The sequence below is a fragment of the Oncorhynchus keta genome, chromosome 28 (assembly GCF_023373465.1).
Source record: "Oncorhynchus keta strain PuntledgeMale-10-30-2019 chromosome 28, Oket_V2, whole genome shotgun sequence".
Classification (NCBI taxonomy): Eukaryota; Metazoa; Chordata; class Actinopteri; order Salmoniformes; family Salmonidae; genus Oncorhynchus; species Oncorhynchus keta.
In genome coordinates, this window is record NC_068448.1 from 80,721,200 (window position 1) to 80,747,417 (window position 26,218).

A 26,218-nucleotide genomic window follows, 5' to 3' on the forward strand; every position below is an offset into this window, starting at 1 on the left:
CGGAAACATGCGGACTCTCCTTCACTGTAGCCGAGGTGAGTAAGACATTTAAACGTGTTAACCCTCGCAAGGCTGCAGGACCAGACGGCATCCCCAGCCGCGCCCTCAGAGCATGCGCAGACCAGCTGGCCAGTGTGTTTACGGACATATTCAATCAATCCCTATACCAGTCTGCTGTTCCCACATGCTTCAAGAGGGCCACCATTGTTCCTGTTCCCAAGAAAGCTAAGGTAACTGAGCTAAACGACTACCGCCCTGTAGCACTCACTTCCGTCATCATGAAGTGCTTTGAGAGACTAGTCAAGGACCATATCACCTCCACCCTACCTGACACCCTAGACCCACTCCAATTTGCTTACCGCCCAAATAGGTCCACAGACGATGCAATCTCAACCACACTGCACACTGCCCTAACCCATCTGGACAAGAGGAATACCTATGTGAGAATGCTGTTCATCGACTACAGCTCGGCATTCAACACCATAGTGCCCTCCAAGCTCATCATCAAGCTCGAGACCCTGGGTCTCGACCCCGCCCTGTGCAACTGGGTACTGGACTTCCTGACGGGCCGCCCCAGCAGCGCCTCTTCAACCTCAGGAGGCTGAAGAAATTTGGCTTGTCACCAAAAGCACTCACAAACTTCTACAGATGCACAATCGAGAGCATCCTGGTGGGCTGTATCACCGCCTGGTACGGCTGTATCACCGCCTGGTACGGCAACTGCTCCGCCCACAACCGTAAGGCTCTCCAGAGGGTAGTGAGGTCTGCACAACGCATCACCGGGGGCAAACTACCTGCCCTCCAGGACACCTACACCACCCGATGTTACAGGAAGGCCATAAAGATCATCAAGGACAACAACCACCCGAGCCACTCCCTGTTCACCCCGCTATCATCCAGAAGGCAAGGTCAGTACAGGTGCATCAAAGCTGGGACCAAGAGACTGAAAAACAGCTTCTATCTCAAGGCCATCAGACTGTTAAACAGCCACCACTAACATTGAGTGGCTGCTGCCAACACACTCCCATAGTCTGTTCTGGACTTGGGGACTGTGAAGAGATCTCTTGTGGCATGTCTTGTGGGGTATGCATGTGTGCTGTGTGCTGTGTGCTAGTCTTTTATGATGTGTCTGAGCTGTGTGTTAGTAGTTTAAACAGTTTAAATCTCAGTGCATTCAACATGTCAACACTTCTTACAAAAACAAGTAGTGATGGAGTCAATATCTCCTCCACTTTTAGCCATGAGAGATTCACATGCATATTATTAATGTTAGTTCTCTGTGCACATTTAAGGGCCAGCCGTGCTGCTCTGTTCTGATCTAACAGTGAACAGTAGTCCAGGTGCAACAAACCTAGAGACTGTAGGACCTGCCTTGTTGATAGTGCTATTAAGAAGGTAGAAACTAGGGCCTGTAGCACCTGCCTTGTTGATAGTGCTGTTAAGAAAGTAGAAACTAGGGCCTGTAGCACCTGCCTTGTTGATAGTGCTGTTAAGAAAGTAGAAACTAGGGCCTGTAGCACCTGCCTTGTTGATAGTGCTGTTAAGAAAGTAGAAACTAGGGCCTGTAGCACCTGCCTTGTTGATAGCGCTGTTAAGAAAGTAGAAACTAGGGCCTGTAGCACCTGCCTTGTTGATAGTGCTGTTCATAATAAAGCGCTGCTCTGCCTTCTTGACAGACTTCTCCCCATCTTAGCTACTGTTGTATCAATATGTTGTGACCATGACAGTTTATAATCCAGGTTTACTCCAAGCAGTCTAGTCATCTCAACTCGCTCAATTTCCACATGATTTATTCAACGTTTTAGTTGAGGTTTAGGGAATGATCTGTCCCAAATGCAATGTTTTTAGTGTTGGAAATATTTAGGACTAACGTATTCCTTGCCACCCACTCTGAAACTAACTGCAGCTTTTTTGTTAAGTGTCATTTCAGTTGCTGTGGTTGGTAGCTGATGTGTAAAGTGTTGTCATCCGCATACATAGACACTCTGGCTTTACTCAAAGTGCATGTCATTAGTCAAGATTGAAAAGTTAGGGGCCTAAACAGCTGCCCTGGGGAATTCCTGATTCTACCTGGATTATGTTGGAGAGGCTTCCATTAAAGAACACGTTCTGTTAGACAACTCTTTATCCACATTGTAGCAGGGGATGTAAAGCCAGAACGCACAAGTTTTTCCAGCAGCAGACTATGATCGATAATGTCAAAAGCCCCACTGAAGTCTGATTAAAAAATATTGTGGGGGCTGTTTTGTTACACTAATGACTCATGATTGGCTGAAAGAAAGTAAGTGCTGTGCTTGTTGAATGTCCTTCCCTATAAGCGTGCTGAAAGTCTGTCAATTTGTTTACTGTAAAATAGCATTGTATCTGGTCAAACACCATTTGTTCCAGAAGTTTACTAAGGGTTGGTAACAGGCTCATTGGTCGGCTTTTTTATAATATAATAATAATATATGCCATTTATTTTTGAGCCAGTAAAGGAGTCTTTACTATTCTTGGGTAGCGGAATGACTTTAGCTTCCCTCCAGGCCTGAGGGGGCACATTTTCTAGTAGGTTTGGATTGAAGATATGGCAAATAGGAGATGCAATATCATCCTCTATCTTCAGTCATTCTCCATCCAAGTTGTCAGACCCCGGTGGCTTGCCATTGTTGAAAGACAACAATAATTGTTTCACCTCTTCCACACTCACTTTACGGAATTCAAAATGACAATTATTGTCTTTCATAATTTGTTCATATATACTTGGATGTGTAGTGTCCAACGTTTGTATGCTGGCAATGTCATAGGCCTAAATTTCCTAATATTGCCAATGAAAAAAAAAACTATGTAGTTATTAGTGGGAATATCAGTGGGTTTTTCTGTGTTAATATCCCACCGACTCTGCCAATATCAGACACAGACTTCTACATTATAACTGTGTATTAATCTCATCTTCCTTCCTCCGCTCTTCTCAAATGATCTTCATCCTTCCTATGTCCCCCAATATCTCTTCATATGGTGATGATTTTCCTGTTTTTAAATGACAACAGCACTTCTTCCTTCAGAGCCGTTAGACCAGGGTTCCCTTCTTTCCTCCATACCGCTTTCTCCTAATAGCCAACATCCCTCCTTTCCCCTAATAACCAACATCCCTCCTTTCTCCTAATAGCCAACATCCCTCCTTTCCCCTAATAACCAACATCCCTCCTTTCTCCTAATAGCCAACATCCCTCCTTTCTCCTAATAGCCAACATCCCTCCTTTCTCCTAATAGCCAACATCCCTCCTTTCCCCTAATAACCAACATCCCTCCTTTCCCCTAATAGCCAACATCCCTCCTTTCTCCTAATAGCCAACATCCCTCCTTTCCCCTAATAACCAACATCCCTCCTTTCTCCTAATAGCCAACATCCCTCCTTTCTCCTAATAGCCAACATCCCTCCTTTCTCCTAATAGCCAACATCCCTCCTTTCTCCTAATAGCCAACATCCCTCCTTTCCCCTAATAACCAACATCCCTCCTTTCCCCTAATAACCAACATCCCTCCTTTCTCCTAATAGCCAACATCCCTCCTTTCTCCTAATAGCCAACATCCCTCCTTTCTCCTAATAGCCAACATCCCTCCTTTCCCCTAATAGCCAACATCCCTCCTTTCTCCTAATAGCCAACATCCCTCCTTTCTCCTAATAGCCAACATCCCTCCTTTCTCCTAATAGCCAACATCCCTCCTTTCTCCTAATAGCCAACATCCCTCCTTTCTCCTAATAGCCAACATCCCTCCTTTCTCCTAATAGCCAACATCCCTCCTTTCTCCCCTGCAGAGTTTCCCGTCAGACGAGGGCTGGCCGTTCGCCAAGTACCTGGGAGCGTGTGGTCGAGTGGTGGCGGTGAACTACGTCGGCGAGGAGCTGTGGTCTTTCTACAACGCTCCGTGGGACAAGAGGGTCGACCTGGCCCGACAGCTGATGGACATCGCTGAGCAGCTCACCAACAACGACTTTGACTTCGCCCTCTACCTGCTGGACGTGAGCTTCGATAACTTTGCCGTGGGGCCGCGGGACGGAAAGGTGATCGTGGTGGACGGGGAGAACGTCCTGGTGGCCGACAAGAGACTGATCAAACAGAGTGAGTTGTTATTGGCACATCGCCGGGGGGGGGTTAAGGTTGCAAAGCTACCAGTAATTTAATCTTTGGCAGTTTTGGTGACTAATTTTATACTTGACAAATGTCTACTTTTTTTTTTTTTTTTACATCTGTCCATATTGTCCATTAATTTCTAGTGGATAGACCATATTGTTCACGATAAAATAGTCTAATTAATGGGGAAAAAAGCATGTAATCAACAATGTAATTATTTTAAATTAGCCCCGCAACTCCTCCAATTATTGCCATTTTCAACTACCACCAGTTTAGCACCAGAACATTTATTTTAATTTTTTAAATGTTTCCTTTATTTATTAACCAGTCAAGTGAGTTAAGAACATATTCTTATTTTCAATGACGGCCTGGGAACAGTGGGTTAACTGCCTGTTCAGGGGCAGAACAACCGATTTGTACCTTGTCAGCTCGGGGGTTTGAACTCACAACCTTCCGGTTACTAGTCCAACGCTCTAACCACTAGGCTACGCTGCCGCCCCGATTTTAAAACAAAGACATAATTTTTATATTTCATGCTGACACCCTTCACTAATTTGATGGTTTATGTTTAGGATAATGTGTTACAGCTTTGTCATTGTATTCTTATTTTAAAATCATCTTATTTTATTATTTTCTATATTTTACATGTGATAAGGAGGGTCAGAGGTGATTACGGTGTCCTGTGGTGATCTGAAGTACCCAAAACTAAATTCAATTTCAAATTTGCAACGAGATTTCAGTTTCCATTCGAAATTCAACGTATTATGGACAAACGTCTATTTTTTGACGCGTTCATTCCGCGCGGCTACCGGGGTTCATTCCGCGCGGCTACCGGGGTTCATTCCGCGCGGCTACCGGGGTTCATTCCGCGCGGCTACCGGGGTTCATTCCGCGCGGCTACCGGGGTTCATTCCGCGCGGCTACCGGGGTTCATTCCGCGCGGCTACCGGGGTTCATTCCGCGCGGCTACCGGGGTTCATTCCGCGCGGCTACCGGGGTTCATTCCGCGCGGCTACCGGGGTTCATTCCGCGCGGCTACCGGGGTTCATTCCGCGCGGCTACCGGGGTTCATTCCGCGCGGCTACCGGGGTTCATTCCGCGCGGCTACCGGGGTTCATTCCGCGCGGCTACCGGGGTTCATTCCGCGCGGCTACCGGGGTTCATTCCGCGCGGCTACCGGGGTAACGTTTAGGCATTAAGGTTAGGGGTATGGTTTGGGGAAGTCTTAAAACAAAATAATAGAAAAATAAATGCTCTATTATCATCAGGTATCATCAGTATTCTCACGGTGTCCTAGAGTGTTGTGAACTACGGTGGCCCAGTTGTCTGAGCAGCGGGCTTGGACTCCAAGCATCATGATTTCGCGCCCAGTGCAGGGCTGAGGAAGACATATATCCACGTTGTCAGGACCTTTTCAAACGTCCAAACTGTCCTTGTTCTGTTACCACCACCTGCTGTCCCTGTTCTGTTACCACCACCTGCTGTCCCTGTTCTGTTACCACCACCTGCTGTCCCTGTTCTGTTACCACCACCTGCTGTCCCTGTTCTGTTACCACCACCTGCTGTCCTTGTTCTGTTACCACCACCTGCTGTCCCTGTTCTGTTACCACCACCTGCTGTCCCTGTTCTGTTACCACCACCTGCTGTCCCTGTTCTGTTACCACCACCTGCTGTCCCTGTTCTGTTACCACCACCTGCTGTCCCGGTTCTGTTACCACCACCTGCTGTCCCTGTTCTGTTACCACCACCTGCTGTCCTTGTTCTGTTACCACCACCTGCTGTCCCTGTTCTGTTACCACCACCTGCTGTCCCTGTTCTGTTACCACCACCTGCTGTCCCTGTTCTGTTACCACCACCTGCTGTCCTTGTTCTGTTACCACCACCTGCTGTCCCTGTTCTGTTACCACCACCTGCTGTCCCTGTTCTGTCACCACCACCTGCTGTCCCTGTTCTGTCACCACCACCTGCTGTCCCTGTTCTGTTACCACCACCTGCTGTCCCTGTTCTGTTACCACCACCTGCTGTCCTTGTTCTGTTACCACCACCTGCTGTCCCTGTTCTGTTACCCCCACCTGCTGTCCTTGTTCTGTTACCACCACCTGCTGTCCCTGTTCTGTTACCACCACCTGCTGTCCCTGTTCTGTTACCCCCACCTGCTGTCCCTGTTCTGTTACCCCCACCTGCTGTCCCGGTTCTGTTACCACCACCTGCTGTCCCTGTTCTGTTACCACCACCTGCTGTCCTTGTTCTGTTACCACCACCTGCTGTCCTTGTTCTGTTACCACCACCTGCTGTCCCTGTTCTGTTACCACCACCTGCTGTCCCTGTTCTGTTACCCCCACCTGCTGTCCTTGTTCTGTTACCACCACCTGCTGTCCTCTGTCCTTGTTCTGTTACCACCACCTGCTGTCCCTGTTCTGTTACCACCACCTGCTGTCCCTGTTCTGTTACCCCCACCTGCTGTCCTCTGTCCTTGTTCTGTTACCACCACCTGCTGTCCCTGTTCTGTTACCACCACCTGCTGTCCCTGTTCTGTTACCCCCACCTGCTGTCCCTGTTCTGTTACCCCCACCTGCTGTCCCTGTTCTGTTACCACCACCTGCTGTCCCTGTTCTGTTACCACCACCTGCTGTCCTCTGTCCTTGTTCTGTTACCACCACCTGCTGTCCCGGTTCTGTTACCACCACCTGCTGTCCCGGTTCTGTTACCACCACCTGCTGTCCCTGTCCCTACATTACCACACTATACTACCACACACTATCACACTATACTACTACACTACCACACTACACTACCACACTATACTACTACACTACTACACTACCACACTATACTACTACACTACCACACTATACTACTACACTACCCCACTATACTACTACACTACCACACTATACTACTACACTACTACACTACCACACTATACTACCACACTATACTACTACACTACCCCACTATACTACTACACTACCCCACTATACTACTATACTACCACACTATACTACTACACTACCACACTATACTACCACACTATACTCTCACACTACCACACTACATTACCACACTATACTACCACACTACACTACCACACTATGCTACTACACTACCACACTATACTACCACACCATACTACTACACTACCACACTACTACACTGCCACACTATACTACCACACTATACTCTCACACTACCACACTATACTACCACACTATACTCTCACACTACCACACTATACTCCCACACTACATTACCACACTATGCTACTACACTACCACACTATACTACTACACTACCACACTACCACACTATACTACTATACTACCACACTATGCTACTACACTACCACACTATGCTACTACACTACCACACTATACTACCACACTATGCTACTATACTACTACACTACCACACTATACTACTACACTACCACACTACTACACTGCCACACTATACTACCACACTATACTCTCACACTACCACACTATACTACTACACTACCACACTACCACACTATACTACTACACTACATTACCACACTATGCTACTACACTACCACACTATGCTACTACACTACCACACTATACTACCACACTATGCTACTATACTACTACACTACCACACTATACTACTACACTACTACACTGCCACACTATACTACCACACTATACTCTCACACTACCACACTATACTCCCGCACTACATTACCACACTATACTACCACACTATGCTACTACACTACCACACTATACTACTACACTACCACACTACACTACCACACTATACTACTACACTACCACACTACCACACTATACTACTACACTACCACACTACACTACCACACTACACTACCACACTATACTACTACACTATACTACTACACTGCCACACTATACTACTACACTACCACACTATACTACTACACTATACTACTACACTACCACACTATACTACTACACTACCACACTATACTACTACACTACCACACTATACTACTACACTACCACACTATACTACTACACTATACTACTACACTATACTACTACACTACCACACTATACTACTACACTACCACACTATACTACTACACTATACTACTACACTACCACACTATACTACTACACTACCACACTATACTACTACACTACCACACTATACTACTACACTACCACACTATACTACTACACTACTACACTACCACACTATACTACCACACTATACTACCCCACTATACTACTACACTACTACACTACCACACTATACTACCCCACTATACTACTATACTCTCGCACTATACTCCCACACTATACTCTAACACTATGCTCCCACACTATGCTCCCACACTATGCTCCCACACTATACTACTACACTACTATACTACCCCACTATACTACTACACTACTACACTACCACACTATACTACCCCACTATACTACTATACTCTCGCACTATACTCCCACACTACATTACCACACTATACTACCACACTATACTACCACACTATACTACCACACTACATTCCCACACTATACTCTCGCACTACCACCTATGGAAAGATGCTACAGTTTAGCGGTTGGGCTTTATGTCCGTCATGTACATTACTATGGAAACGATGCACAGATCTTAACTAGATTAAGGTGACGTGCTAACTTTGTCCTTCAAAAGTGATAGCAGCTAAAATAGGTAAACCAAAGTGGAACAAACTTTCACATCTTGTCCATGTAGGAGCCATGCCACTAGTTTCCCCTCGAACACCCCATCTACACACACACACACACACACACACACACACACACACACACACACACACACACACACACACACCTCCCCAGCTCTACAGCAGAGGGTGGGAAAGGCCTTTTTAGATGTGTCCACCTGTAGAAATCGTATTACAATTATAAAACCACTGTCTGTGTGGGACTGGTGCCATCGCTGTGCCCTGTGACAGATTGTGTGTGTGTGTGTGTGCCCTGTGACAGATTGTGTGTGTGTGTGTGTGTGTGTGTGCGTGTGTGTGCGTGTGTCTGCGTGGGAGAGAGAGATGGGGATGGGTCGTGACAAACACACACTGAGATAAAATGCTGGCCAAAGTACAAGGTCTGTCACCACAAAAGAGCAGATGGACACTCACCGTGTGTGTGTGTGTGTGTGTGTGTGTGTGTGTGTGTGTGTGTGTGTGTGTGTGTGTGTGTGTGTACACAATGTAGCTTATACAGTGCATTCTGAAAGTATTCAGTTGTTTTGTTTTTTTCCCTCATCAATTGACACACCATACCCCATAATGACAAAGCAACAACAGTTTTATATATATTTTTTACATTTTTGCTAATTTAACATTTAAAAATTTAAAAAAGAAGGGCAACAAATATATATTACATTTACATACGTTTTCAGACCATTTCGTCAGTACTTTATTAAAGCTCCTTTGGCAGCGATTACAGTCTTCTTCGGTACGAGTTTCTCCCATTCTGGGCCACTCAAGGACATTCAGAGACTTGTCCCGAAGCCACTACTGCATTGTCTTGGCTGTGCGCTTAGGGTTGTTGTCCTGTTGGAAGGTGAACCTCCGCACCAGTCCGAGGTCCTGAGCTCTCTGGAGCAGGTTTTCATCAAGGATCTCTCTCTGTACTTTGCTTCATTCATCGTTAACTCGATGATCATTAGTCTCCCGGGCCCTGCCGCATGATGCCATGGTACCATGGTATTTAGCCTTTATGTAAGTTTTGCACATGTATTCTCCCAACCAGCTTCACCTGGAATGTTTTTCCAACATTCTTGGAGTTCCCACATATGCAGAGCACTTGTTGGCTGCTTTTCCTTCACTCTGCGGTGCGACTCATCCCAAACCATCTCAATTGGGTTGAGGTCGGGTGATTGTGGAGGCCAGGGCATCTGATGCAGCACTCAATCACTCTCCTTCTTGGTCAAATAGCCCTTACACAGCCTGGAGGTGTGTTGAGTCATTGTCCTGTTGAAAAACAAATGATAGTCCCACTAAGCCCAAACCAGATGGAATGGTGTATCACTGCAGAATGCTGTCGTAGCCCTGATGGTTAAGTCTGCGCTGAATTCTAAATAAATCACAGACCTTGTCACCAGCAAAGCACCATCACACCACCTCCTCCTCCATGCTTCACGGTGGGAACCACAAAGGCGGAGATCATCCGTTCACCTTCTCTGCATCTCGTAAAGACAAGGTGGTTGGAACCCAAACCAAAGGACAGATTTCCACCGGTCTAACGTCCATTGCTCGTGTTTCTTGTTCCAAACAAGTCTCTTCTTATTATTAGTGTTTAGTAGTGGTTTCTTTGCAGAAATTCAACCATGAAGGCCTGATTCACGCCTTCTCCTCTGAATTGTTGATGTTGAGATGTGTCCGTTACTTGAACTCTGAAGCATTTATTTGGGCTGTAATTTCTGACGTGCAGTTAACTCTAATGAACTTATCCTCTGCAGCAGAGGTCATTCTGAGTCTTCATTTCCTGTGGCGGCCCTAATGAGAGCCAGTTTCATTATAGCTCTTGATGGTTTTCATGACTGCACTTGAGGAAACTTTAAAACTTGAAATGTTCTGGATTGACTGACCTTCACGTCTTAAAGTAATGATGGACTGTCGTTTCTCTTTGCTTATCTGTGCTGTTCTTGCCATAATATGGACTTGGTATTTTACCAAAATAGTGCCATCTTCTGTATACCACCACTACCATGTCACAACACAACTAATTGGCTGTTGTTCAGGGACACATTATTCCATTTCTGTTAGTCACATGTCTGTGGAACTTGTTCAGTTTGTCTCAGATGTTGAATCTTGTTATGTTCATACAAATATTTACACATGTTAAGTTTGAAAATAAACGCAGTTGACAGTGAGAGGACGTTTCTTTTTTTGCTGAGGTTATGTAGGTAGGTGTGTAGGTAGGTGTGTAGGTAGGTGGGTGGGTAGGTGTGTAGGTAGGCAGGCAGGTGTGTGGGTGGGTAGGGTAGTTGGGTGGGTAGGTAGGGTCGGTGGGTGGGTTGGGTAGGTAGGAGGGTGGGTGGGTAGGTAGGTAGGTAGGTGGGTGGGTGGGTAGGTGTGTAGGTAGGTGTGTAGGTAGGTGGGTGGGTAGGTGTGTAGGTAGGTGGGTGGGTAGGTGTGTAGGTAGGTGGGTGGGTAGGTGTGTAGGTAGGTGGGTGGGTAGGTGTGTAGGTAGGCAGGCAGGTGTGTGGGTAGGTAGGGTAGTTGGGTGGGTAGGTAGGGTCGGTGGGTGGGTTGGGTAGGTAGGAGGGTGGGTGGGTAGGTGTCTGGGTAGGTGTGTAGGTAGGTAGGTGGGTGGGTAGGTGTGTAGGTAGGCAGGCAGGTGTGTGTGTAGGTAGGGTAGTTGGGTGGGTAGGTAGGGTCGGTGGGTGGGTTGGGTAGGTAGGAGGGTGGGTGGGTAGGTAGGTACAGATCTGAGACTGAAAGACACTTAAACCTGAGGTAAAATGTTGTCTATTTAAATAGAGGCTGATTTGACTTTCAACTCCATCATGCAAACAGCTTCAGCAGGTATCTGGTTTCCTGCCAAAATCACACCATCTAGGTCACACCATCTAGGTCACACCACAATGGTCCTTCTGTGGCTCAGTTGGTAGAGCATGGCGCTTGTAACGCCAGGGTAGTGGGTTCGATTCCCGGGACCACCCATACGTAGAATGTATGCACACATGACTGTAAGTCGCTTTGGATAAAAGCGTCAGCTAAATGGCATATATTATTATTATATTATAGTAGAGTCAGTGTAGCTAATCGTAATAATGCTGATTATAGTGTACATGGTAAGATATTGTTATTATATATTATATACCAATAGGAGAGAGATTTGCCCCGTTGGCTTTTTGTAAAACACAACACCCCGTTTTTTTAGAAGCTGGTCTGGTAAAATGTAACTGCTTTGTGGTGTGGTACTGGTATTCTGTGTATTTGACCCGATGGCGTCTCGGAGTGATTTGAAACAAGAGGGAGAGCGAGTGGTGTGAGGAGAATCCTGCTCATCTTTACATGGAGGTGCCTGATATCAGGGTAGGAGGAACAACGCTGTTCCGGGAGTCATTTGAATGCAATATCAGTTTTGTTATACTCACAGACAATATTTTGACAGTTTTGGAAACTTTAGAGTTTTCTATCCAATACTACTAATAATATGCATATATTAGCAACTGAGACTGAGGTGCTGGCCGTTTACATTGGGCACCTTTTCAGCCAAGCTACTCAATACTGCCCCTGCAGCCATAAGAAGTTAACTAACCTCCAAACAGAGCTTCAATGCCATACAACTCTCCTTCCGTGGCCTCCAACTGCTCTTAAACACTAGTAAAACCAAATGCATGCTTGGTATTTGTAGTTGTCCACATATTCTTAGTCAGAACCGTCCAATCTAAAATCGGGTTCCTATTTCGCAAAAAAGCCTCATTCACTCACACGCCGCCAAACATACCCTCGTAAAACTGACTATCCTACCGATCCTCGACTTTGGCGACGTCATTTACAAAATAGCTTCCAGAAGTAGACATGCTCATGTTATTTATGTTTGAGTTGATAGTGCAGGTTCAGCTGCAGACAGTGGACTTCCTACTAGGGCACACAGTTCTAACAATACAACTCTGGCACATGATTCCATGTATACAATAACTGTGGAATCAGCAGAGGCAGTCACAGCAGGTAGAGGGACATAAATTAGGTTACTTACATTGATGTCTGCCAACACCCTCTGGTGTAATGTACATATGCTGAAGCATTATGACAACTCTGCATCACAATTTGTAGGTATTGACTGAGCTGGGCTTGGCTCGTTGATAAATGTGTCTTAACGCAGCCTTATAGTGCTGTGAAAGGATCCAGGAACACAAATTATTTGGGTGGATCCCATCCTCCTCATAAAAGAAAAAAAAAATCTCTAGACCACCTTTACTCCACACACGGAGATGCATACAACGCTCTCCCTCACTAAAGCAGGAAGTACCAGTGACTTGCTCAATACGGAAGTGGTCGGATGACGCAGATGCTAAGCTACAGGACTGTTTTGCACAGACTGGAATATGTTAATGTGATTCATCCAATGATGGATTAGTTCTATTGAATCCAATATACATTATAATGGATTGGTTCTATTGGAATCCAATATACATTATAATGGATTAGTTCTATTGGAATCCAATATGCATTATAATGGATTGGTTCTATTGGAATCCAATATACATTATAATGGATTGGTTCTATTGGAATCCAATATACATTATAATGGATTGGTTCTATTGGAATCCAATATACATTATAATGGATTGGTTCTATTGGAATCCAACACACAGTATAATGGTTTAGTTCTATTGGAATCCAATATACATTATAATGGATTAGTTCTATTGGAATCCAATATACATTATAATGGATTAGTTCTATTGGAATCCAAGACACAGTATAATGGATTAGTTCTATTGGAATCCAATATACATTATAATGGATTAGTTCTATTGGAATCCAATATACATTATAATGGATTAGTTCTATTGGAATCCAATATACATTATAATGGATTAGTTCTATTGGAATCCAAGACACAGTATAATGGATTGGTTCTATTGGAATCCAACACACATTATAATGGTTTAGTTCTATTGGAATCCAATATACATTATAATGGATTAGTTCTATTGGAATCCAATATACATTATAATGGATTGGTTCTATTGGAATCCAATATACATTATAATGGATTGGTTCTATTGGAATCCAATATACATTATAATGGATTAGTTCTATTGGAATCCAATATACATTATAATGGATTGGTTCTATTGGAATCCAATATACATTATAATGGATTGGTTCTATTGGAATCCAAGACACAGTATAATGGATTGGTTCTATTGGAATCCAATATACATTTTAATGGATTGGTTCTATTGGAATCCAATATACATTATAATGGATTAGTTCTATTGGAATCCAACACACATTATAATGGATTAGTTCTATTGGAATCCAATATACATTATAATGGATTAGTTCTATTGGAATCCAACACACAGTTTAATGGATTAGTTCTATTGGAATCCAATATACATTATAATGGATTAGTTCTATTGGAATCCAACACACATTATAATGGATTAGTTCTATTGGAATCCAAGACACATATATACCTCAGTCATCGGCTTCATTAAAAAAATATTTAAAAAATGGCCAGTAAACAGAAGGCCGCTGGGCTCGAATACCAGAGCTGACAAGGCGAAGAAAAAAAATCTGTCACTATTCCCATATGTATTGTTGGGTCCTTCTCAGTCTGTCACTTAGGCGTGATGTTTGATACTTCTGAAAACTTTAAATGTAATTATCCTCACCTTGAGCATGTGTATTTCTGGCTCAGTCTTAATCTGTCTTTGTCAAATAACTCTGAGCTGAAAGGGCCCATCTGCAAAAGGGGGCCACAGATGGGACCCGAGCTAGCTGGCGGGGCATTGTGTGTGTGTGTGTGTGTGTGTGTGTGTGGGGGGGGGCTTGTTGGTTGGTTTTTCGCAGATGGGACCTAAAGTCCCCACAAGGACAGTAGAACAAGGAGAGTAAAACCTCCCCATGAGGACAAAGGCTGTTTTAAGCTCAAGGGTTTAGGGTTACAATTACGTTGAGCGTAAGGGGTTGTGGTAAGAGGGTAGGGTTATGGTAAGGGGTTGTGGTAAGAGGGTAGGGTTACAATTAGGTTGAGCGTAAGGGGTTGTGGTAAGGGGTTGTGGTAAGGGGTTGTGGTAAGAGGGTAGGGTTATGATAAGGGGTTGTGGTAAGGGGGTAGGGTTGTGGTAAGGGGTTGTGGTAAGGGTTAAGGAAAATAGGATTCTGAATGTAAATGTCATTCCCAACCAGGATAGATACATAGTGGTCAGTAGCAGTGGGATGGAGTCGTCCTGACAGGGCCGTAGGACCACAGCATTAGAACGGCTGATCTCTGATTATATTTGAATCCTCAGGGATCATCGTCCTCTCCAACTATTGATCTCCAACTGCTTCATCATCATGAGATGTTTTTGACTCTATAAACCTGCCGAAACAGTGTTGTCCTCTATAAACCTGCCTCAACAGACAGTGTTGTCCTCTATAAACCTGCCTCAACAGTGTTGTCCTCTATAAACCTGCCTCAACAGTGTTGTCCTCTATAAACCTGCCTCAACAGTGTTGTCCTCTATAAACCTGCCTAAACAGACAGTGTTGTCCTCTATAAACCTGCCTAAACAGACAGTGTTGTCCTCTATAAACCTGCCTAAACAGACAGTGTTGTCCTCTATAAACCTGCCTCAACAGTGTTGTCCTCTATAAACCTGCCTCAACAGTGTTGTCCTCTATAAACCTGCCTAAACAGACAGTGTTGTCCTCTATAAACCTGCCTCAACAGACAGTGTTGTCCTCTATAAACCTGCCTAAACAGACAGTGTTGTCCTCTATAAACCTGCCTCAACAGACAGTGTTGTCCTCTATAAACCTGCCTCAACAGACAGTGTTGTCCTCTATAAACCTGCCTCAACAGACAGTGTTGTCCTCTATAAACCTGCCTCAACAGGACAGTGTTGTCCTCTATAAACCTGCCTCAACAGACAGTGTTGTCCTCTATAAACCTGCCTCAACAGACAGTGTTGTCCTCTATAAACCTGCCTCAACAGACAGTGTTGTCCTCTATAAACCTGCCTCAACAGACAGTGTTGTCCTCTATAAACCTGCCTCAACAGACAGTGTTGTCCTCTATAAACCTGCCTCAACAGACAGTGTTGTCCTCTATTAACCTGCCTCAACAGACAGTGTTGTCCTCTATAAACCTGCCTAAACAGACAGTGTTGTCCTCTATAAACCTGCCTCAACAGTGTTGTCCTCTATAAACCTGCCTCAACAGACAGTGTTGTCCTCTATAAACCTGCCTCAACAGACAGTGTTGTCCTCTATAAACCTGCCTCAACAGACAGTGTTGTCCTCTATAAACCTGCCTAAACAGACAGTGTTGTCCTCTATAAACCTGCCTAAACAGACAGTGTTGTCCTCTATAAACCTGCCTAAACAGACAGTGTTGTCCTCTATAAACCTGCCTCAACAGACAGTGTTGTCCTCTATAAACCTGCCTCAACAGACAGTGTTGTCCTCTATAAACCTGCCTCAACAGACAGTGTTGTCCTCTATAAACCTGCCTCAACAGACAGTGTTGTCCTCTATAAACCTGCCTCAACAGACAGTGTTGTCCTCTATAAACCTGCCTCAACAGACAGTGTTGTCCTCTAAACCTGCCTCAACAGACAGTGTTGTCCTCTATAAACCTGCCTCAACAGACAGTGTTGTCCTCTATAAACCTGCCTCAACAGACAGTGTTGTCCTCTATAAACCTGCCTCAACAGACAGTGTTGTCCTCTATAAACCTGCCTAAACAGACAGTGTTGTCCTCTATAAACCTGCCTCAACAGACAGTGTTGTCCTCTATAAACCTGCCTCAACAGTGTTGTCCTCTATAAACCTGCCTCAACAGTGTTGTCCTCTATAAACCTGCCTCAACAGTGTTGTCCTCTATAAACCTGCCTCAACAGACAGTGTTGTCCTCTATAAACCTGCCTCAACAGACAGTGTTGTCCTCTATAAACCTGCCTCAACAAACAGTGTTGTCCTCTATAAACCTGCCTCAACAAACAGTGTTGTCCTCTATAAACCTGCCTCAACAGACAGTGTTGTCCTCTATAAACATGCCTTAACAGACAGTGTTGTCCTCTATAAACCTGCCTCAACAGACAGTGTTGTCCTCTATAAACCTGCCTCAACAGACAGTGTTGTCCTCTATAAACCTGCCTCAACAGACAGTGTTGTCCTCTATAAACCTGCCTCAACAGACAGTGAAATAGAACCAGATGTTGGTTGGTTCCATAAAACAGGAAAGTGGTTGTTCTCTTTCTGCCAGATTAAATGCTTGTTGACTGGTGGTAAATGTATCCCAAATACATTTCTATAATTGCTTCTGATGTCAGACACTTGGCGGTAATCTCCTTCAGGGCCTCGTCGTGATTTTCCATGTTGATTATTTTCCCACGACACATCATGCCAATTTGAAAATATATTTTAAAAATAGACCCCATCTAAGCAGACATTTTGAGACCCCTCCCCCCTTCAAGCTGCCAGGATGGTCCCATGGTAGACTGGTGTTTTGTCTCCCAGAGTCTAGATCAATTCCAGTTTATTGGAAGAGGATCTGATCTGAAACAGTGATACGAATATTAATTATACATCTGCTGCTGTTGAAATGTACTGGACTCAATCCCTCTTGTCACATCGGAGTGATATCATATCCATGTCCTTTAGTCCATGGTTTCCGTTTTAGACAAGCGACCAGGAAGATTTTATTTTATTTCATCGTACATTCTGGACCCAGTCATCTGTATTCATTGGGTGTGTAAAGCCATCGAGGCCGTCCAACCCCCTGCAACGAGGAATATCGGACCAAATGACCAGCCACATTTACTTGTCCTTAATTAAACAGCCTAGAACTAAATACAGAAAAACACTGTTCCTTTGTGTGTTTCGATGTGTAGCATATTCACAAACTTTATAGCCCGTTGATTTATTGGTTTTTTACCTTTCCTACAACGATAATTGTCCACCTCACAGTTCAGCTGTCAGAGATTTGAGAACTAAGTGTACAGGACATTGCATGACCTATAGGCTTAGTCCACTGTATGATATTAATATGTGTGTGTGAAGCTTAGGCTTAGCCTTAGCCCCAGAGAGAGAGCAATACCGGCGGCCACGACACCGAAATGAATTTATTTTCAGTACAGAAGGAGGCTAATTCATACAGGAGGAGGCTAATTCATACAGGAGGAGGCTAATTCATACAGGAGGAGGCTAATTCATACAGGAGGAGGCTAATTCGTACAGGAGGAGGCTAATTCGTACAGGAGGAGGCTAATTCGTACAGGAGGAGGCTAATTCGTACAGGAGGAGGCTAATTCGTACAGGAGGAGGCTAATTCGTACAGGAGGAGGCTAATTCGTACAGGAGGAGGCTAATTCATACAGGAGGCTAATTCGTACAGGAGGAGGCTAATTCGTACAGGAGGAGGCTAATTCGTACAGGAGGAGGCTAATTCGTACAGGAGGAGGCTAATTCGTACAGGAGGAGGCTAATTCGTACAGGAGGAGGCTAATTCGTTAGTTTTCAATAAGAATATTTTCATATATTTTTCACACACACACACTGCTCAAAAAACACATCCTAGATCTGAATGAATGAAATATTGTTAAATACTTTTATCTTTAAATAGTTGAATGTGCTGACAACAAAATCATACATTTGATGAATCACACAAAAATAAATAAATGGAAATCAAATGTATCAACCCATGGAGGTCTGGATTTGGAGTGACACTCAAAATTAAAGTGGAGAACCACACTACAGACTGATCCAACTTTGTAATGTTCTTAAAACAAGTCAAAATACCTGTCTGACCTCTCTCTCTCTGTCTTTGTCTGTCTCTGTCTGTCTGTCTCGGTCTGTCTCTCTCTCCAGATAAACCAGGGAACTATGACGGGGTACCTGTCTGTGGTCTTACCTGTCTGTTTCCCTGTCTCACATTTCTCTCTGTCTCTCTCTCCAGATAAACCAGAGAACTATGACTGGGTACCTGTCTGTGGTCTTACCTGTCTGTTTCCCTGTCTCACATTTCTCTCTCTCTCTCTGTCTCTCTCTCCAGATAAACCAGAGAACTATGACGGGGTACCTGTCTGTAGTCTTTCCTGTCTGTTTCCCTGTCTCACATTTCTCTCTCTCTCTCTCCAGATAAACCAGGGAACTATGACGGGGTACCTGTCTGTGGTCTTACCTGTCTGTTTCCCTGTCTCACATTTCTCTCTGTCTCTCTCTCCAGATAAACCAGAGAACTATGACTGGGTACCTGTCTGTGGTCTTACCTGTCTGTTTCCCTGTCTCACATTTCTCTCTCTCTCTCTCTCCAGATAAACCAGGGAACTATGACGGGGTACCTGTCTGTGGTCTTACCTGTCTGTTTCCCTGTCTCACATTTCTCTCTCTCTCTCTCTCTCTCTCTCCAGATAAACCAGAGAACTATGACGTGTGGTACGAGAGTCGCTTCGAGGACTGTGACAAGGAAGCCTGCCTGTCCTTCTCCAAGGAGTCTCTGTGTAACCGCGTCACCGTGGACCACAACTACTACGCTGTGTGTCAGAACCTGCTGTCTCGTTACGCCACGTGGCGAGGGACCACCGGCGGCCTGCTCCACGACCCCCCAGCCCACGTAGCCAAAGACGGCCAGCTGGAAGCGCTGTTGGACGAGTGTACCAACCCTAAAAAACGCTACGGACGCTTCACGGCCGCCAAGGACCTGAGAGACTACCTCACCCAGCTCGTGGCCTCCGCCTCGGCGAGGTAATGACCAGAGCTGGCGGTTAGCGGTGGCCTGCATCTCAGCCGCACGGTGGTACGGGTTGGGTGAGGGTTTGATCTCCCCCTCTCTGACCTTGTCCCCGGGAACTTGACCATGACTTTTGAACCTTGACACTCCTCCTCGTCTCACTTCAAGTCCAGGAGATCGCCACCCCGCTGGTCACACTTTGCAGCAGCTTTGATCGGTCCTCTCGTCTCCTGGTGTCAACCAACCAGAGCAGCTTCAGAGGAGATGTTTAAAACGGAACTGACTGTGGTAGCTGGTTGGAGCTGAAGGACCAGGAGGAAGAGGATCAGCCAATAAGGAGAGCTTTAACCCGTGGTCAGGCTAACATAGACTGTACATGACTTCTCTCCTCCACCCAGACCCTCTCCGTTTATCCATCAGGACTCTTGTGTTTGCTATCATTTTATCTTAACCATTCTTTCTTTCTGAAAACGTCCCTGTTGTCCTTTTTTGGTTTGGGGTGGAACGAATCAGAACGGGAGCATGTTGACATTTCTGCTGTATGTTCTGTTCAGGAGGACGGTCACTATCTCAACTCTGCTATTGTCCCACGTGGAGACCTGAGCACAGCACCGCAGGTTAACAGAGGAAGATAAAGCCTTGGCTATAAAAGTCTACTTCCTGCTACTCTAATTGATCACTTGATTTCCAGTTCACCTGAAGTCAGGCAATCTAGGTTTTTATATAGGGAGGGAGGAACAGGATAGTGATGCCAATGAGGACTGTGGTGGTGCAGAATCTGATATTAGATGTTGTGTGTCTTTACCAAAGAGGCTATATGAAACACTGAACTACCCCCCAGTACCATGCATGACACAACGCTGTTCTGATCCTGTATGACTGCCCAGAGGAACCTTCCCTCCATCTGTCTGGCAACACAATCTGCATAGGAACGATTTGTATGAATCCAACTTAAGCCCAGGGTCAGCGTTAACCAGGCTCCCTTCTCTGTGTTGAATCAGAGCTAAGCCCAGGGTCAGGGTTAACCAGGCTCCCTTCTCTGTGTTAAATGAGAACCAGGCTCCCTTCTCTGTGTTAAATGAGAACCAAGCTCCCTTCTCTGTGTTGAATCAGAGCTAAGCCCAGGGTCAGGGTTAACCAGGCTCCCTTCTCTGTGTTGAATCAGAGCTAAGCCCAGGGTCAGGGTTAACCAGGCTCCCTTCTCTGTGTTGAATCAGAGCTAAGCCCAGGGTCAGGGTTAACCAGGCTCCCTTCTCTGTGTTGAATCAGAGCTAAGCCCAGGGTCAGGGTTAACCAGGCTCCCTTCTCTGTGTTAAATGAGAACCAGGCTCCCTTCTCTGTGTTGAATCAGAGCTAAGCCCAGGGTCAGGGTTAACCAGGCTCCCTTCTCTGTGTTAAATCAGAGCTAAGCCCAGGGTCAGGGTTAACCAGGCTCCCTTCTCTGTGTTGAATCAGAGCTAAGCCCAGGGTCAGGGTTAACCAGGCTCCCTTCTCTGTGTTGAATCAGAGCTAAGCCCAGGGTCAGGGTTAACCAGGCTCCCTTCTCTGTGTTGAATCAGAGCTAAGCCCAGGGTCAGCGTTAACCAAGCTCCCTTCTCTGTGTTGAATCAGAGCTAAGCCCAGGGTCAGGGTTAACCAGGCTCCCTTCTCTGTGTTAAATCAGAGCTAAGCCCAGGGTCAGGGTTAACCAGGCTCCCTTCTCTGTGTTGAATCAGAGCTAAGCCCAGGGTCAGCGTTAACCAAGCTCCCTTCTGTGTTAAATCAGAGCTAAGCCCAGGGTCAGGGTTAACCAGGCTCCCTTCTCTGTGTTAAATGAGAACCAGGCTCCCTTCTCTGTGTTAAATGAGAACCAGGCTCCCTTCTCTGTGTTAAATCAGAACCAGGCTCCCTTCTCTGTGTTAAATCAGAACCAGGCTCCCTTCTCTGTGTTAAATCAGAACCAGGCTCCCTTCTCTGTGTTAAATCAGAACCAGGCTCCCTTCTCTGTGTTGAATCAGAACCAGGCTCCCTTCTCTGTGTTAAATGAGAACCAGGCTCCCTTCTCTGTGTTAAATCAGAACCAGGCTCCCTTCTCTGTGTTAAATCAGAACCAGGCTCCCTTCTGTGTTAAATCAGAACCAGGCTCCCTTCTCTGTGTTAAATCAGAACCAGGCTCCCTTCTCTGTGTTAAATCAGAACCAGGCTCCCTTCTCTGTGTTAAATGAGAACCAGGCTCCCTTCTCTGTGTTGAATCAGAACCAAGCTCCCTTCTCTGTGTTGAATCAGAACCAAGCTCCCTTCTCTGTGTTAAATGAGAACCAGGCTCCCTTCTCTGTGTTGAATCAGAACCAGGCTCCCTTCTCTGTGTTAAATCAGAGCTAAGCCCAGGGTCAGGGTTAACCAGGCTCCCTTCTCTGTGTTGAATCAGAGCTAAGCCCAGGGTCAGGGTTAACCAGGCTCCCTTCTCTGTGTTGGATCAGAGCTAAGCCCAGGGTCAGGGTTAACCAGGCTCCCTTCTCTGTGTTAAATGAGAACCAGGCTCCCTTCTCTGTGTTAAATGAGAACCAGGCTCCCTTCTCTGTGTTAAATGAGAACCAGGCTCCCTTCTCTGTGTTAAATCAGAACCAGGCTCCCTTCTCTGTGTTAAATCAGAACCAAGCTCCCTTCTCTGTGTTAAATCAGAACCAGGCTCCCTTCTCTGTGTTAAATCAGAACCAAGCTCCCTTCTCTGTGTTGAATCAGAACCAGGCTCCCTTCTCTGTGTTAAATCAGAACCAGGCTCCCTTCTCTGTGTTAAATCAGAACCAGGCTCCCTTCTCTGTGTTAAATCAGAACCAGGCTCCCTTCTCTGTGTTAAATCAGAACCAAGCTCCCTTCTCTGTGTTAAATCAGAACCAAGCTCCCTTCTCTGTGTTAAATCAGAACCAAGCTGCCTTCTCTGTGTTAAATCAGAACCAGGCTCCCTTCTCTGTGTTAAATCAGAACCAAGCTCCCTTCTCTGTGTTGAATCAGAACCAAGCTCCCTTCTCTGTGTTGAATCAGAACCAAGCTCCCTTCTCTGTGTTGAATCAGAACCAAGCTCCCTTCTCTGTGTTGAATCAGAACCAGGCTCCCTTCTCTGTGTTGAATCAGTGATTACTTCAAGAGATAATTAAAGGAAGGGTGGATGCATTTTCAAACAGACCCTAAGAATTGGGCCACAGTGTGAATGTCGCATTGCCATTGCAGTGGACTGCAGTACCCACAGAGTCTGTAATTGATAACTGACTCCATGTCTGACTGTTTGAAAAAGGAAATGTTGATCCTTTCTTGTTCTGCGCGTTTTATCCACTTCCTCAACAACCCCAGATTTGGCTCATCACACGTCGTAATTTCACAGAGTTTTGTGTTCATTATTAAACGTTGCCTCCTCACTGCTCAGCTTCACGTTGAGCCATCCAGCTTTAAATGGTATGTATGTTTTATCTCCAACACATTAGAGCACATTTGGGTTGATTTTGCACTTGGTGGACCAATAAATTAAAGCCCAAGTAATCATGATGTACTGTATGTTCATTTGAATAGTGAGAAGTTTGTTGTAGCTCAGCGTCCTTTTGTCTCTCAGAGCTAGGGAACAGAAAAACAACGTCCTTTCGTCTCAGAGCTAGGGAACAGAAAAACAACGTCCTTTCGTCTCAGAGCTAGGGAACAGAAAAACAACGTCCTTTTGTCTCAGAGCTAGGGAACAGAAAAACAACGTCCTTTCGTCTCAGAGCTAGGGAACAGAAAAACAACGTCCTTTTGTCTCAGAGCTAGGGAACAGAAAAACAACGTCCTTTCGTCTCAGAGCTAGGGAACAGAAAAACAACGTCCTTCTCCGAGCTAGGAAACAGAAAAACAACGTCCTTTCGTCTCAGAGCTAGGGAACATAAAAACAACGTCCTTCTCCGAGCTAGGAAACAGAAAAACAACGTCCTTTCTTCTCAGAGCTAGGGAACAGAAAAACAACGTCCTTCTCCGAGCTAGGGAACAGAAAAACAACGCCCTTTCTTCTCAGAGCTAGGGAACAGAAACACAACGTCCTTCTCAGAGCTAGGGAACAGAAAAACAACGCCCTTCTCCGAGCTAGGAAACAGAAAAACAACGTCCTTTCGTCTCAGAGCTAGGGAACAGAAAAACAACGTCCTTCTCCGAGCTAGGAAACAGAAAAACAACGTCCTTTCGTCTCAGAGCTAGGGAACATAAAAACAACGTCCTTCTCCGAGCTAGGAAACAGAAAAACAACGTCCTTTCTTCTCAGAGCTAGGGAACAGAAAAACAACGTCCTTTCTTCTCAGAGCTAGGGAACAGAAACACAACGTCCTTTCTTCTCAGAGCTAGGGAACAGAAAAACAACGTCCTTTCGTCTCAGAGCTAGGGAACAGAAAAACAACGTCCTTTCGTCTCAGAGCTAGGGAACAGAAACACAACGTCCTTTCGTCTCAGAGCTAGGGAACAGAAAAACAACGTCCTTTCGTCTCAGAGCTAGGGAACAGAAAAACAACGTCCTTTCGTCTCAGAGCTAGGGAACAGAAAAACAACGTCCTTTCGTCTCAGAGCTAGGGAACAGAAAAACAACGTCCTTTCGTCTCAGAGCTAGGGAACAGAAAAACAACGTCCTTCTCAGAGCTAGGGAACAGAAAAACAACGTCCTTCTCAGAGCTAGGGAACAGAAAAACAACGTCCTTCTCAGAGCTAGTGAACAGAAAAACAACGTCCTTTCGTCTCAGAGCTAGGGAATAGAAAAACAACGTCCTTTCGTCTCAGAGCTAGGGAACAGAAACACAACGTCCTTTCGTCTCAGAGCTAGGGAACAGAAAAACAACGTCCTTTCGTCTCAGAGCTAGGGAACAGAAAAACAACGTCTTTTCGTCTCAGAGCTAGGGAACAGAAAAACAACGTCCTTTCGTCTTAGAGCTAGGGAACAGAAAAACAACGTCCTTTCGTCTTAGAGCTAGGGAACAGAAAAACAACGTCCTTCTCAGAGCTAGGGAACAGAAAAACAACGTCCTTCTCAGAGCTAGGGAACAGAAAAACAACGTCCTTCTCCGAGCTAGTGAACAGAAAAACAATGTCCTTCTCAGAGCTAGGGAACAGAAAAACAACGTCCTTCTCAGAGCTAGTGAACAGAAAAACAACGTCCTTTCTTCTCAGAGCTAGGGAACAGAAAAACAACGTCCTTCTCAGAGCTAGAGAACAGAAAAACAACGTCCTTTCGTCTCAGAGCTAGGGAACATAAAAACAACGTCCTTTCTTCTCAGAGCTAGGGAACAGAAAAACAACGTCCTTCTCAGAGCTAGGGAACAGAAACACAACGTCCTTCTCAGAGCTAGGGAACAGAAACACAACGTCCTTTCTTCTCAGAGCTAGGGAACAGAAACACAACGTCCTTTCTTCTCAGAGCTAGGGAACAGAAACACAACGTCCTTTCGTCTCAGAGCTAGGGAACAGAAAAACAACGTCCTTTCGTCTCAGAGCTCGGGAACAGAAAAACAACGTCCTTTCTTCTCAGAGCTAGTGAACAGAAACACAACGTCCTTTCTTCTCAGAGCTAGGGAACAGAAACACAACGTCCTTTCTTCTCAGAGCTAGGGAACAGAAACACAACGTCCTTTCTTCTCAGAGCTAGTGAACAGAAACACAACGTCCTTTCTTCTCAGAGCTAGGGAACAGAAACACAACGTCCTTTCGTCTCAGAGCTAGGGAACAGAAAAACAACGTCCTTTCTTCTCAGAGCTAGGGAACAGAAACACACAACGTCCTTCTCAGAGCTAGTGAACAGAAAAACAACGTCCTTTCTTCTCAGAGCTAGGGAACATAAAAACAACGTCCTTCTCAGAGCTAGGGAACAGAAACACAACGTCCTTTCGTCTCAGAGCTAGTGAACAGAAAAACAACGTCCTTCTCAGAGCTAGGGAACAGAAAAACAACGTCCTTCTCAGAGCTAGGGAACATAAAAACAACGTCCTTTCTTCTCAGAGCTAGGGAACAGAAAAACAACGTCCTTCTCAGAGCTAGGGAACAGAAACACAACGTCCTTCTCAGAGCTAGGGAACAGAAACACAACGTCCTTTCTTCTCAGAGCTAGGGAACAGAAACACAACGTCCTTTCGTCTCAGAGCTAGGGAACAGAAAAACAACGTCCTTTCTTCTCAGAGCTAGGGAACATAAAAACAACGTCCTTTCGTCTCAGAGCTAGGGAACAGAAAAACAACGTCCTTTCGTCTCAGAGCTAGGGAACAGAAAAACAACGTCCTTTCGTCTCAGAGCTAGGGAACAGAAAAACAACGTCCTTTCGTCTCAGAGCTAGGGAACAGAAAAACAACGTCCTTTCTTCTCAGAGCTAGGGAACAGAAACACAACGTCCTTTCGTCTCAGAGCTAGGGAACAGAAAAACAACGTCCTTTCTTCTCAGAGCTAGGGAACATAAAAACAACGTCCTTTCGTCTCAGAGCTAGGGAACAGAAAAACAACGTCCTTTCGTCTCAGAGCTAGGGAACAGAAACACAACGTCCTTTCGTCTTAGAGCTAGGGAACAGAAAAACAACGTCCTTTCTTCTCAGAGCTAGGGAACAGAAACACAACGTCCTTCTCAGAGCTAGGGAACAGAAAAACAACGTCCTTCTCAGAGCTAGGGAACAGAAAAACAACGTCCTTCTCAGAGCTAGTGAACAGAAAATCAATATCCAACAGTCAATGCTGTACACT

General features: G+C 45.3%; 1 protein-coding gene and 1 long non-coding RNA gene across 2 annotated transcripts in view; one reads left to right on the forward strand and one right to left on the reverse strand.

Moving 5' to 3' along the window:
- The window catches only part of LOC118376542 (divergent protein kinase domain 2A), a 67,729-nt gene extending 44,703 nt beyond the window's left edge, over positions 1 to 23,026 (forward strand). Inside the window, exons 3-4 of the mRNA XM_052484153.1 lie at positions 3,800 to 4,103; positions 19,194 to 23,026. Coding sequence (XP_052340113.1) covers positions 3,800 to 4,103; positions 19,194 to 19,531 — 642 coding nt within the window. The 3' untranslated portion in view covers positions 19,532 to 23,026. The remainder of the gene's footprint in view (positions 1 to 3,799; positions 4,104 to 19,193) is intronic.
- Positions 15,154 to 16,543, reverse strand: LOC127912964 (uncharacterized). The gene is made up of 3 exons (XR_008084298.1): positions 16,518 to 16,543; positions 16,091 to 16,189; positions 15,154 to 15,408 (listed from the first exon to the last, which is right to left on the reverse strand). It is a non-coding gene; the product is annotated as an uncharacterized LOC127912964 (long non-coding RNA).
- Positions 23,027 to 26,218: the final 3,192 nt, after the last annotated feature.